Source organism: Amblyomma americanum, chromosome 10 (genome assembly GCF_052857255.1).
Source record: "Amblyomma americanum isolate KBUSLIRL-KWMA chromosome 10, ASM5285725v1, whole genome shotgun sequence".
Taxonomy (NCBI): domain Eukaryota; kingdom Metazoa; phylum Arthropoda; class Arachnida; order Ixodida; family Ixodidae; genus Amblyomma; species Amblyomma americanum.
Window position 1 is genome coordinate 127,587,854 of NC_135506.1, and position 14,500 is coordinate 127,602,353.

The following is a 14,500-nucleotide window of genomic DNA, read 5'->3' on the forward strand; positions in this document are numbered from 1 at the left end:
GGTTCGGGAACGGGATCGATCGTAACGCTGGCAAGACGCCGGTGCTGTTACGTCTCGCCTACGACGCGCGGTATAGCCGGCGCGGATGCAACGGACGCCGCGGCTTCGTTCATCGCGGCCGCAACGCCTCCCGCCAAGCGCGTCCAGGCAGGTTTCAGCGCCACGTGTCGTCGTGCGTGCGTGTGTGTGTGTGTGTACATGTTGGTGCCCACGCTTGTCAAAGCGCGGCAGCCGGGGAGAGGAGCTCCCCAACTGGGAGGCGAGGAGGTCTGACCGGCGCCGGCCTGGCGGACGCGCCCGTCACGTCTGGACATGTTCAAGCGTCGCCGTATCGGACGCCTCTTCCCAAGCCGTTCCTTCTTGCCCTCGACTCCGTGGGTATAAAACACCGCTGCCCCGGACGCCGAGAGAGACTCCGATTTCGTCCTTCGAGTAACGTGGTCGCCCTGACCGGCTGCTCTTTTGAGATGCCAGAATAAACAAGTTGTTCTGTTGCCAGTCGACTAATCTTTTGCGGGACCTTCGGATGTTTCCAGCTTTGCCCCAGGCCGCCAGGCCAGCGCTACCCTTGGGGCTTGCAACCCAAATGCAACAACTGGTTGCCAGCGGTGAGATCCCGACAACGGAGGCCAGCAGCGAAGATATGCGGTCAACTGTATGCTGAGCAGCTCAACGACCATCCGGGAGCAATGCAACGAGCCCTGTGTGATGACTGGTTGCCTGCAGCGGAACGACTGCGCTGAATTCTTGGCTGCGAGGTTTGGTGAGTGCGGGACTTTCTTCTTCTGAGTTTTGCCAGGCTTTTGTTAGTGTCAGAAACAGAGCTGGTAATTGTGTTGTCGTTGCTGCCGAGTTAGTTTGCGGCAAGACAAAAGTAGGCAGTAGAGAAAGCAGCATTCGGAGCAGCCATGGATTTGAAGTCGTTGCGCAAACCGAAATTGCTGGAGCTTGCAAGAGAGTTGGGTCTAGATGTCTCAGACAAACTCAGAAAACCAGAACTGCTAAGGGCTATTCTTGAGTTGGAGGCTGAGGATGACGAGCTGTCGGAATGCCTTGAGACCATTGAGGAGAGGGAGCAAAAAGAGGAGCGCGAACGTAAAGAGCAGAAAGACGAGCGCGAACGTAAAGAGCAAAAAGAGAAAGAAGAGCGCGCTTTGGAAATGAAGCGTCTCGAGGTAGAGATGGAACGCGCTCGTAATGGAAGTCAGGCACACGGTGCAGGAGAACGGGTATCGTTCAAAATGACTGACCTGATGCGGCCGTTTAAGCTTGGAGAGGACATTGGTTTGTTCCTGGTTAACTTTGAGCGAACGTGCGAGAAGCAGGGGTTCTCTCGGGAAACGTGGCCACAGCGCTTGCTCACTTTGTTACCCGCCGAAGCGGCCGACGTAGTCGCTCGCTTGAAGAGAGAGGAGGCAGAGGATTTCGACCAAGTGAAATCGAGTCTGCTAAAAAAGTACAGGCTGTCAGCGGAGGCGTTCCGTCGGAAGTTTCGGGAAAATGAAAAAGGCAGAAATGAGTCATATACAGAGTTTGCCTACAGGCTTATGTCAAACATGCAGGAGTGGCTCAAAGAAGAGAAAGCGTTTGGTGACCACGAGAAAATTCTGCAGTGTTTCGGGCTGGAACAGTTTTATAGTCGGTTACCTGAGAACGTGCGGTACTGGGTCTTGGATAGGCCAGACGTTAGTACAGTGGCTAAAGCCGCCGAGCTAGCCGAGGAGTTTGTGACGCGTCGGGCTCGCGGAGCTAAGGACGGTCAAAAGGGTGAATTTGGCTCCAAGTCTGAGAGGCCGAAGTTCACACCAATGAGAGCAAGGGGGGACACGCGTAGTGCGGATGCGAGTGAAAGCAGTCCGACCGAACGTAAGGAGACGGCGGCAGCCGAAGCCGAACGCAGAAAGCGGTTCGAGAGGAGGCAAGCGCGCGTGTGTTATACGTGCCAGAAGCCGGGTCACTTTTCGGCGCAGTGTCCAGAAACAAAAAGAGAAGTCGTGTGTTTGTCATTATGTAGCACTGACGAGAGCATGAAGCTTCTCGAGCCTTACATGCGAGACTTCCTCGTGAACGGGAAAGAGTGCCGAGTGCTTCGTGATTCCGCAGCTACAATGGATGTAGTTCACCCCTCTTACGTAGAACCCGATATGTTCACGGGCGAGTGCGCATGGATCAAACAAGCCGTGGAAGCTCATAGCGTGTGTCTGCCCGTAGCAAAGTGCTTATTGAAGGACCTTTCGGAGCACTTGAGACGGAGGCCGTAGTGTCATCTAGGCTGCCCCCCCAGTACCCGTACCTATTTTCGAACAGGTCCGATCACCTCCTGCGCGAGAAGGGGCTTTTGTTTGGTGAGGCTAGCGTTCAGGCCTTAACCAGACCGAGAGTTCGGGAGCTCGCTGCAAAGGCGGTAGTTGCGGGGCCGACGTTGTCGAACAATGAGAAAGGGTCGGAGGCGCAGCAAGCTGATATTCAGAGCACGTCCGAACTGAATGAAATTGAGCCTGTAGCGTTGAAGGCACCAGGTACTGGAGAGGAAATGCCCAACACGGGAAAGTTAAAAGAGCTTCCGGTCGAGCTTCCGGGACTAGGCTCAGTGACGAACAGGGAAGACACTGATCAGGTCATTAGTGACTTAATCATTAAAGCACCGCTGTCGGCTGAGCAGAAAACCGAACTACACCAACTCTTACAAGAGTTTCAAGGTCAGTTCTCTGAGAGGCCTGGTAGGACTTCTGTCCTTACTCATGATATAGAACTTACCTTCCCAGAGCCAGTACGATCCAAGGCGTACCGGGTGTCACCCCGCCAGCGCGATATTATGGAGGCTGAGGTAAAGAAAATGCTACAGCTCGGTGTTATTGAGGCGGGTGAGAGTGATTATACCTCCCCTTTGATTTTAGTTGAGGTACCGGGCAAGGAACCTCGTCCTTGCGTCGACTACCGCAGACTTAATTCCATCACTAAGGATCAAATTTATCCGATCCCTAACATCGAGGAGCGCCTTGAGAAAGTTAGTAGCGCTCAGTTTATTTCCACCCTAGATCTTGTCAGGGGTTATTGGCAGGTTCCACTTACAGAAGAGGCTAGTAGGTATGCGGCGTTCATTTCACCAATGGGAACATTCCGTCCTAAAGTTTTGAGTTTTGGTTTGAAGAACGCGCCATACTGCTTTTCAAGCCTCATGGACAAAGTGTTGCGGGGACAGGAAGAATTTGCTTTACCGTATTTAGACGACGTAGCGATATTCTCCGCATCCTGGTCTGAGCATATGGCACACTTGCGGGCAGTGCTAACCCGCCTGCGCGAAGCGGGCTTGACAGTCAAGGCTCCCAAGTGCCAATTAGCACAGGCCGAGGTTGTCTACCTCGGTCACGTGATTGGACAGGGCCGTCGCCGCCCCTCTGAAATAAAGGTGGCCGCTGTGCGAGACTTCCCGCAACCGCGCACGAAGACCGATATTCGGTCGTTCTTAGGTGTCGCCGGCTACTATCAGAGGTACATCCCCAGGTACTCCGATATCGCGGCTCCCCTGACGGATGCTCTAAGAAAAACAGAGCCCCAAACAGTAGTCTGGAGCGAGACAAAGGAAAGAGCTTTTAGCGCCTTAAAGAGCGCCCTAACAAGCCAGCCTGTGCTACGATCGCCAGACTACACAAAAGGGTTCGTTGTTCAGTGCGATGCTAGTGAGCGAGGCATGGGCGTTGTACTGTGCCAAAGGGACAATGGAGAAGTGGAACACCCCGTCCTGTATGCTAGTCGTAAGCTGACCTGTCGTGAGCAGGCGTACAGCGCCACCGAGAAAGAGTGTGCATGTCTCGTGTGGGCCGTTCAGAAATTGTCATGCTACCTAGCCGGCTCGAGGTTTATCATTGAGACGGATCACTGCCCTCTCCAATGGCTGCAGACCATCTCTCCCAAAAATGGCCGCCTCCTGCGCTGGAGCCTCGCTTTGCAACAATATTCCTTTGAGGTGCGTTACAAAAAGGGCAGTCTCAACGGTAACGCCGATGGCTTAAGTCGAAGCCCCTAACGTAGGAATCCGCCTCAAAGTTGTTTGTTACTGATGTTTTCTTCCTGAGGCAGGATTTTTAACATATTGCTTTTGTTTAGTGTTTAAAAGTGATTATGTGCTTTCTAGTGCAATTTTCCAATTTGTGGACGCGTTCTGAGTGCTGCTTGACTACTGTAAGGAACTAGGCAGTAGTATAAAAGGGGAAAGAGCCTGGCAGAGCTTAGTGAGGGTTGTCTCGTGCTTGCTGACTGAGCGGTTGCGTTTCGGCGTAGTTCTAACGCTTGCTGGGAACGAGCACAAAAATGGCAACTCTCCCGAAGTGACTTTGCAGTGTCCTATGTGATCCTGAACCCGAGAACGAGGCCTTCTCTGTGCGCTGCGCTCAAGCAACGTCGAGGGACGATCGGTTTCGATTACGAGCATCATCGAGCGACATCCCTCTGGACAGCGGATGCAGTCCCCTGACCATCGGGATCTCCTTCTCCCGGCGGGGCGGTCTGTTACGTCTCGCCTACGACGCGCGGTATAGCCGGCGCGGATGCAACGGACGCCGCGGCTTCGTTCATCGCGGCCGCAACGCCTCCCGCCAAGCGCGTCCAGGCAGGTTTCAGCGCCACGTGTCGTCGTGCGTGCGTGTGTGTGTGTGTGTGCATGTTGGTGCCCACGCTTGTCAAAGCGCGGCAGCCGGGGAGAGGAGCTCCCCAACTGGGAGGCGAGGAGGTCTGACCGGCGCCGGCCTGGCGGACGCGCCCGTCACGTCTGGACATGTTCAAGCGTCGCCGTATCGGACGCCTCTTCCCAAGCCGTTCCTTCTTGCCCTCGACTCCGTGGGTATAAAACGCCGCTGCCCCGGACGCCGAGAGAGACTCCGATTTCGTCCTTCGAGTAACGTGGTCGCCCTGACCGGCTGCTCTTTTGAGATGCCAGAATAAACAAGTTGTTCTGTTGCCAGTCGACTCATCTTTTGCGGGACCTTCGGATGTTTCCAGCTTTGCCCCAGGCCGCCAGGCCAACGCTACCCTTGGGGCTTGCAACCCAAATGCAACAGTGCAGACGTAAACGAAGCGACGGTAGCGACCCCGATAGAGGCCTTCAACTTGCGGCGGAGGTAGCTTTTATTTCGGCTGCTGCTAGACCGCACCGCTAGCCGCCAGAAATCATGGAGTCTGCGTTTACGTCACGTTTCAATTCACTCACCCCTTTGACGTCATAAGAGGGAGTAGTGACGTCAAAAGAGGCGCCGCGTTTGAATCGGAGTGACGGGAAAAACTTTTCCAACTTCTAATCCAAATTCTTTTGAATTAAATGCACCTTTCGCTCCCGGACAAGTGGCGACAAAGCCATGAAATGCCGAACTATCAGATTTTGCTAAAAAAAAGTTTGACAGAGTTCTCCTCAGTGTCCCTTTAACTCGTCAGGGCATATGGAATGATTTTGTGTTTCGAAGATGCTCCACACGCGAAGAATTCAGAGAAAAAAGCGATATTATTCTTATAAAGATTGTCTTCATTAAAATAGTCGAAAATGTTTTATTTCCCTCAAAATTTTTTCAGCACATTTACAATGCAGTAAACGAAAAAAACCATCAGTTTTACCAAGTTCAATCGTTCGCACAAAAAGTACCGGATTTGTATTCGGAAGAATACTCAATTCACGTGAACCAAAGGAACCTTTACCGGGAGTAGCACAGTCTAACAAAATGCTACCAGTTCGGTATGTGCACAATTTTGTGCGTTGCGCCTCAAAGGGTTAACGCTAATTCCCGTCTCCTAGCAGCCAAAGCGGTAGCACTCGTCTGATGCCTCACTTAGGGTGCGCATACTTAAGTCGGCGCATATCAGCACTACGCGTTTCAGAGCTTGGTCGTTTCAGCCCTGAATTGCATGGCATGTCTGAATAACACTTACTGCAGCACGTAGCGCAGGTCAACATCCTAAATTAAATTCTCACTTCGCGAAAGTTTAAAAGTAGGCTAGTTTGTTGATTGTTTCAGTCGACATTGGAGCCTGAGCGCTACTTTTCAGCAACTTGAAGACTATGGAAAGAAAAGACAGAAGGCAAGACGATGAGGTGCCACAACCACCTTTGATTTATTCTCTGGTGCTGCCTTAATTAATAATACGCAATGAATAAAAAACGATGCCCAACTGCACTTCCATGAAAAACGTCGGTCCCAAGATGCTTTTCAGAGACAACAGCACCGCCTAAAGGATGCTTTCTTGGGCTAGTCGATACATGTCCATCAGGTACAGGCACTAGCTAAATAAATTAAATCTTTCGACAGATAAACATTATGATATGGGGCGTTCTAAATGATGTAAGCTCGCGCAGTCATGCTTCCGAAGAGGCAGGGACGAACCGGCCATCCAGATTTAATCGAGGTAGCAGGTGTGAATACAGCGCCTCCAATTTCGAACGCAGCATCACGCTCCGTAGAGTAATAAGGAGAGTTCAACAGTCCCACTTTTTGAAGTGGGTGAGTCTCTTCTCGTTTTCCCCTTCCCGCTGTGATGGTCTTCGCGTTTCATCTGAAGCTGACAATACCATGTGTTTCGTTATATAAGATCCGAAGTTTTTAATTGTTTTTTTGAGGAAAAAAGAAGCTTTCCGCGGTATAGTAATATCAGTTCTAACGGCCGTTAAAATACAGTCGAAATATGGGAACTAGTAAAGTTATTGACTAAATTTTAATAAGATAACTTTGTAACAATTGCCCATAGGCACGTGGCTGCAAATAGAAATTTGTACCCAGCAATTAGTAGGAGCCACGTCACTTTTCAGAGTTTTTGAATAAAGAACTACGCTCGCCGCTGTTGCTCGACTAATTTGGGCCATTTCTCGTGCCATTCGAAAACCGCGTGCTTGCGGGAGGGTGCAGAACGACGTCAATCAAATCGCGACAATCTGTGACGCACGGACCATGCGGCAGTCTCTGCTCGGCCTCCGCTGCAGGGCTGCCCGCTTCGCTACCCCAGCGCGTAAGGTACAAAATATAAGATCCTTCAGAGCTTTTAACTTCAGGCAGACGGTGTGAGCACGTTACAGAGCTTTTCACGAACTGCTATTGAGGCAGGATATCGCCGTGGCTTCTGGTGCCGCAACATGGCGCCACCATTTGTGGACGTAGCGGCTGCGGGTGATGAGCTAAGCTCGAGGTGGCTTATTTCCACAAACTTCGCCAGCCCTGAATGCAATGCGCCCTAACGACGCAGGAGCAGCACTATCAAAAAAGCAAAGCTCCCGCGAGGGTTCAGGCATTTATGCAAATACGAGAGCAACCGCTGCTTCTACAAAAGAAGGTTGATTGGTCTGTTGATTGCCAATACGTTACTCTGGCGAGCAAAATACGGTCAATATCTGTTCGTGAGATGAACAGCTTTGTGAGTGTAAGTTTAATGACCTTGCGGTATAGCGACTTTCGATGGTGTAAATTTGTAATTGATTGTAGGGAAAACTGCGCAACAGGAACAAATATGATAGAGAGAGACGGGCTAGTTGGTGACTATTATAAGAATGCATCTTTAAAACCGCGCTAAAAAGACAAGGGACGCGGAAGAAACTAACAGGACAGAACGAGGAACTTCCTGGAACCGCGCTCTGTCCTGTTAGTTTTTTCCTCGTCCCTTGTCTTTTTAGCGCGGTTTCAAGATGCATTCTAGCAATAAGAACATCCGCTGTGAAAATAGGTTACAGTATCCACTAAGGCAGTAATTCTTGCATTTAAAGATGCCGCTCAGTAAGCTTACTGCGGTACGCGTTCCCAGTCTGCTTTCAGCATTCTCTGCGCCCTGGTGAGGCTTTCCGGCTGGCCGGCCATGGTCGCTTCGGGCGCGTTCGTCCTCAGTGCGACGGCGCTGACGCTGCAGCAGCTCTGGATTAAGCTGTGGACGGACGTGTCCTCAGATGGCGAGGCGAATGTGGACGCACACCGAGACTCCTGGATCAAAGTGCTGGTCGGATTTTGCGCATTCGACGGTGCGTACGCTCTTTGCTGGTGGTGGAACTCGAGGCGGTGTCGGCAGCTCAGCTGGCATCGGCAGTCGTGGAGAGTACGGTTAATGGTGAAATAAGCCGCTCCCCCTGTTAATGTCGTATGTGCATCGCTCAGGTACACCCGAGAAAAACACTCAAGTTTTTTTCTCTCTGAAGGCACATGGTCAGGCTGATAAATCGCCCACGGCAAGCAGTGTAAAGGTGTGAAGATTGGCAACTGAATTAACCAGGCAGGAATGAAGAGTCCGGCTATCTTGTGCACCGTGTGATGACTTCTCCGCGCCTCCGATATGCGTTATCTCGTACAAAAGTTCCAGGGAAAAGCAACAATGACCGTACTGAGCATTCGCCGGTAAGCCGGCGCGCGCAGTACTAAGCAGCATTTCCGTCATCGCTAAAAAGCTCACAGGGATGAAGGAAACATTTCCACCACGCCGTACGTTAACCAACGCGACTGGTTGCTAAACGCTGCTTAGCTGTGGCGCGACCTTGATAAGGACATACTAGAAGTCAATCTAGCAGCTGTTTACTGCCGACCGCATTGTCACTTTTTAAGCAGGTTGCAGCAGCCCAATACGTATAAAAGCAACTAGCCCGGGCCTGTCCTTGAGCAGGCAAGTGAAGAGAAAAGAGGGGCTCGTTATCCCATACACGAAGAAGCCGACGGTCACAGAAACCAGAGAAGCATAGATGATTTCTTTTTTAATTTGTAGAGGTCATCAATGAGATGTTAATAACGTAATAATTTAAAGGTTAGAAAGCAAAACAACCAACAGCATGCATCCGTTGGAATCCCAACACACGATCTCCGAATTTGGCGTCCAGTGCTCTACGAGCAGAGCTACGGCGACGGCTGTCAAATCTTCTGCTTTCGGAGGTAATATATGTAGTGTAACCGAAGCTTGAGAGTATTCACCATCACCATCCTCGATCACAGCGGCGGATGCAGTACGCCCTGTAGTACGTGCGAGTGCGACGTGAAACGTGATCGAACGGTGAGGGCAGAAGTTCTGCGAGAACACTCTTACATGCAACCTATGGCACAAAGAGTGGCAGAACCGAGGCCCGCGTTAGCTATTGAGCAGACGAGGCAAGGTAAATGAGCGGTTCGTTGGACATACAATGGTGGAATCCAAAAGTCACCGAAACCAAAGCAGCATAGGGGATTCTTCTTAATTTGTGGTGTTCATCAATGAAAGAGTAATTGTTTAAAGGTAAATTATTTTAAACCAGGATAAAAAACCGCGTTCCGCCGGTGGGACCCGGAACCCTTTTAGCGCCGCTCGCCAGGCCTCGTAGGCCTGGAAGCTCCTGTGTGTGCCTGTTACTCGCCGCAACTTATCCTTTTTTCTCGCCTTTCTGTCGCAGTGCTGTGCCGCATCGCGGGAGGTCTGCTGTTGGCCGTGAGCAGCCGTCGCCTCTCGCAGAGGCTGCACAGTGAGATGCTGGGCCACGTGCTGGGCAGCCCGGTGTCCCTCTTTGACGCCTTGCCCCGGGGCCGCATCCTGAACCGCTTCTCGGCAGACATGGACTTCATCGACTCGCGGACGTTCCTCAGCGGCAAGCAGAGCGTGCAGAGCGTGCTCTTCACCGCCGCCAAGATCGCCGTCATCGCCACGCAGTCTCCGCGCGTGCTGGCTGTCGGGGGCGTCGCCGCGGTCCTTGTCTTCTTCGGCCTGGTGAGCACACGAGCGGGGTTGCTGCACCCTTGCGTCGAAGCAGCGGTCGCGTTTAACATAAGACAGAAGGAAGCTTTTCCCAGCACTTAGAAGTCTTGAGGCCAACCAAACAACCCACCGTCGTCATACGCCTACTGCCTACATATGTCTTTGCGCTAAATGTTTGATCGACTTACATGGTATCCTGCATCAATACCTAGTTTTTGACCATCTCTCTCTTTATTTGCGGGTAAGATACACTGCTCGGAGGGAACATTTTCGTGCGTAACCACTAATCCGATGGGAACCAACCCCGAGGAACATCGTCCATTGTCTGTTCGCCTTGCGCGAACGCACCATCACGCGACACTGTCCGCTCTTCGTCGTCTTCTACGCAGCTAAAATCCGTGCTTTCGCACTTATTCGAATGTAGTAAACATTGTTCTAAGTTTTTACTCTATTTTGGGCTTTGCCACTTTTTTCTCGGTGTGAGGCTGCTAATGTAATTTATAGCGATACTTCGAGCTCACAAAATCCCGAATCCGCCTTTATGCGTTCGTTTTTCTATATAACTCGCGGCCCCTGAGGAAATAGAAAGAAGTTGGAGCGGCTCTTTAAAATGCAAACAAAATGAAGGCTTTACAATTGAGGAAAAAAAAGCCGGCAAAATCGCGCACAGCCGCATTGCACCCACTTTCTTAACTGCCATGTAATGACATCGCAGAGAAACACATCGCTCTTACGGTAGACGACAAATACAAATCCCAACTGGATGTGTACACGAAGCAGGCGGGTAGATTCATTGTCAAGACCCTGGAATTGGGGCCTGTTTTGCGCAGGAACTCTAGACGAGGAACATGTCGGTTGCAATCGCAGGGTGCCCAGCATATCTTATGGAGCCCAAACGAATCAGTTGCACAAATCAAGATGCAACTTCCACGGGACGAATATACAAACGATGCAAAACAAGTGAATTGAAACAAGACCACGTCGTCTAGATGCAAAATCAAATATATGAAACCCCAGACAAAGGAATTCAGCCTAGAGGTTCCTCCTTAAAGCTCCTAAGTGGCCAAGCAGCGAAAGATATCTGCGCGGCCTAAAGAATTATTGGTCTAATCTGAACAGCCATCATGTTTCCTTCTTTTGTAACTAGAATTCTAACTACGTTGCTGGGGAGAGCATGTAGATTTGTGAAATCTTTGGAAAGATTTGGAAAATTTTGCATTTTGATTTCCAAACCCAATTTCGCGCGGAACTCACTACACCGCAATAATTAAAAAAAATACGCATGTAGTCTAAGGTAAACAACCCGCCGCACACTTTTCTCCGTGCAGAGGCTGGCCGTGGGCGCCTCGTACCGGGCGCGATTCTTCGAGAGCATCATGCTGTCGCGGCTGCTGGCCCACGTCACCGAGACGCTGGAGTGCCTGAGCAGCCTGCGCGCGTACGGCGTGGTGCGGCGCGCCTGCGACCGCTTCTGCCGCCTGGCGGACGCCAACACCCGCGGCTACTCGGCCTTCTGCGACACCTACAAGTTCACGCGCGTCACTTCGTCCACGTGCGGCTTCGTGGTGGTGCTCGCTGCGCTGCTGCTCAACGTCGTCTACGTGGACAAGTGGGACCCCAGTCGCATCGGGCTCGCCATGAGTTCCGCTTCCTCGGTGAGCCACGGGGCTTGGATTGGTTCCTCAGGGAGCGCAAGGGCATGCAAAGCAGGGTTCATGCACTCCGATGCTGGGGCTGTAGCAAAGGCACCACGAAATCAGGGGCAGAATTGTCACAGCATGTCGCAGGCAAGAAAGGGTCACTATTGGCTCGCACCTGTCCCTACGTCGCTATACGGTAGAAAAAAAATGTTGATCGGGAAGGATGTAACAGCGCTGAGGCGAGACCAAGGGAACCAAACGAACAATTAAGCTCAGACGCTGCGCAAGTGTTTGTCTCGTCTGAGCTCTCTTACATGCTTTCCGTCAACGCGCGCCAATCAACCCGTATCAGCCTTCTTCTCGAACAAAATTCGTCGTAATGGTGAAACTACCGAGCATGTTATCAGCACTCACAATTTTGCCCACTGAGTTCAATTTAATGCTCTAAAACTGGTAGACAGTATGCAGAGAGAAGCCTCGCACTTTGCTGACATTGGGCGCACTGAATAAAATCTGTTCGCAAGAAGCGAAAGATATACCGCGATATTAAGGGACGCAGTTTTTATTTTCGACCCGGAAGCACAGCCTGTTATGCATGCGAACCATTTTCGTGAAGAAATGGCTGTATGTAATTTAAATGGACTGAAAATACACGCCGCAGTCGCTCATCGTATATTTTCGCTTTTTGCAAAGACGCGGTGCAACGAGCGCAAAGCAGGTAACGCACAACGCCATCCAACCAGCCTTCTGAATTTAGCAACGTATTACACGCTCTCAACATATTTCGCCTGAGTACCTACCGCATTTAAAATGAAATAGCCTGTGCTACGTGCTTAGCATTTGATCTCAAAAACCATCTGTTGTCCTTTAAACAACCACACGTTCAAAATAAGTCCTTAGAGGCAGGTACAGCGCTGCGATAACGTAATAAATCAGCGGTTAAAAATTAACGCTTCCGAAAGTTATTTCAGCTTCTTCCTGTCATTACAACCGCATCACCACTGCTCTATTGTGGTTCTTCACCACTCGAAAGATCATGCGCAACAATTTTGGACAAAAACATTTTTGAACACCAAACCGTTTATGAACGCAATTTCTTCTTATATTGTAAGATTTCACTGTAACACTCAATATTCCCACAGATCCTCTTCGCAGGCTTGCATTTTCTTTTTGCTATGAACGTTTTTGCTTTCATCCAAAATGTTCCCCATTGGTTCTCTATGGCAGCCCTAACTGTTCGATGTGATTGATGTAAACACTGCAAAAGAAAAATTTTGCTACATATCAGAATGGACCATTACCTTGAATAATAACGCGCTAGCGTTAAAGAGCTCGTGTCGCAGAAAAGCCGGTGTGGGCATTGTTGCCCATTGACGTTGGTGTCGGCGTTGTATCACGAGAATCTCGAAGTAAAAAACCTCCTGGATATACGACGTATCGAATCCAGGTCTTCCAGATTGAGATACGAACCCGCGCAGAACACGGTTCGAAGGCTGGTTGCTTTGAACAGAATAAAAAGTGGACTTAGTAAATGCTCATATTGCTCACAGCGCAACAAAGACGGCACGAAAGACGGAGGTAAAGACAAACAAGCGCATTCATACCCAGCAATTCTGGAAAAAAGCATCTTTGAGCGCGAAACCGTTTATTAACGCAATATCTTCTATATTGTAAGATTTCACTGTAACACTCAATATTCCCACAGATCCTCTTCGCAGGCTTGCATTTTCTTTTTGCTATGAACGTTTTTGCTTTCGTCCAAAATGTTCCCCATTAGTTCTCTATGGCAGCCCTAACTGTTCGATGTGATTGATGTAAACACTGCAAAAGAAAAATTTTGCTACATATCAGAATGGACCATTACCTTGAATAATAACGCGCTAGCGTTAAAGAGCTCGTGTCGCAGAAAAGCCGGTGTCGGCATTGTTGGCCATTGACGTTGGTGTCGGCGTTATAGCACGAGAATCTCGAAGTAAAAAACCTCCTGGATATACGACGTATCGAATCCAAGTCTTCCAGATTGAGATACGAACCAGCGCAGAACACGGTTCGAAGGCTTCGAACAGAATAAAAAGTGGACTTACTAAATGCTCATATTGCTCACAGCGCAACAAAGACGGCACGAAAGACGCAGGTAAAGACAAACAAGCGCATTCATACCCAGCAATTCTGGAAAAAAGCATCTTTGAGCGCGAAACCGTTTATTAACGCAATATCTTCTATATTGTAAGATTTCACTGTAACACTCAATATTCCCACAGATCCTCTTCGCAGGCTTGCATTCTTTTCTTTTCTATTCACGTTTTTGCTATCGTCAAAAGCATTCCCCATCGGTTTTCTATGGCAGACTTGACTGTTCGATGCGATCGATGGAAAAACTTTAAAAGAACGGTTTTACTACACATCAGAATAATGTATGTATAGAAAACTTTATTAGCGAGCGAGTTTGGACCCTTTAACGTCACAGGGCCACCGCACAGCCCTCACATTACGCGCATGTGTCCAGGCCACGTAGGACCATGACACTGGCACCCCGATTCACACCGAGATGTTGGGTATCCGGGACCTGCGATGCAAGGAGGACCTCCCATTCGTCCCATGTTTCGATGGCGGGCTATCCCTGGGGGGGGGGGGGGGGGGGGGGGGGGGAATCGACAGGGCAGCCGAACAGGACGAACAGGATGTGGTCCACAGTGGCGTGCGATTGTCCGTAGAGAGTGCACTCTGGGAAAGCAGGGCGGAAGTAGGATAGGAGCTGAGGGGTGGGAGGAGTTCGGGTCTGGAGTCACCTCCAGCGTATTTGTTGGGAGTGGGATAGGCGGGAGTGGGGTGGGGGGTAGAGTCGACTGGCGACGCGTGGTTGTTGTTCTCAGAACGTGTGTGCCCGCTCCCTCGAGAAATCCGGGCTGGGGTCGCCATTTGTACGGCAAATAAGTTCTCGGGCTATGTTATCAGCGGCATCATTTCCGGGATTGCCAGAGTGAGCCGAGACCCACACGAGCTCAATACGCCTATCGGAATTTAGGGTGCACATTCTCAATATCTGCCACGCAGGGGGATGGACGCGTCCGCGGCCGAAGTTAAGAATGGCTGTTTTGGAATCTCTAACTATATCAGCCACATTGGTTTGGGCGATGGCTAATGCTATAGCAGCTTCCTCTGCTTCTGCCGGAGTACAGGAGCGGTCTATG

The 14,500-nt window shown here is 50.5% G+C and overlaps 1 protein-coding gene and 1 long non-coding RNA gene across 2 annotated transcripts in view; one reads left to right on the forward strand and one right to left on the reverse strand.

Annotated features, from left to right (window-relative positions):
• Window positions 1-14,500, forward strand: part of LOC144108698 (multidrug resistance-associated protein 1-like) — a 256,880-nt gene that overhangs the window by 179,715 nt on the left and 62,665 nt on the right. The window contains exons 19-21 of the mRNA XM_077641869.1: window positions 7,774-7,984; window positions 9,371-9,681; window positions 10,998-11,324. Of these exons, the coding sequence (XP_077497995.1) occupies window positions 7,774-7,984; window positions 9,371-9,681; window positions 10,998-11,324 (849 nt within the window). The remainder of the gene's footprint in view (window positions 1-7,773; window positions 7,985-9,370; window positions 9,682-10,997; window positions 11,325-14,500) is intronic.
• LOC144108884 (uncharacterized) overlaps window positions 1-14,500 on the reverse strand; it is a 106,302-nt gene that overhangs the window by 30,591 nt on the left and 61,211 nt on the right. The gene's annotated exons all lie outside the window — the stretch shown is intronic.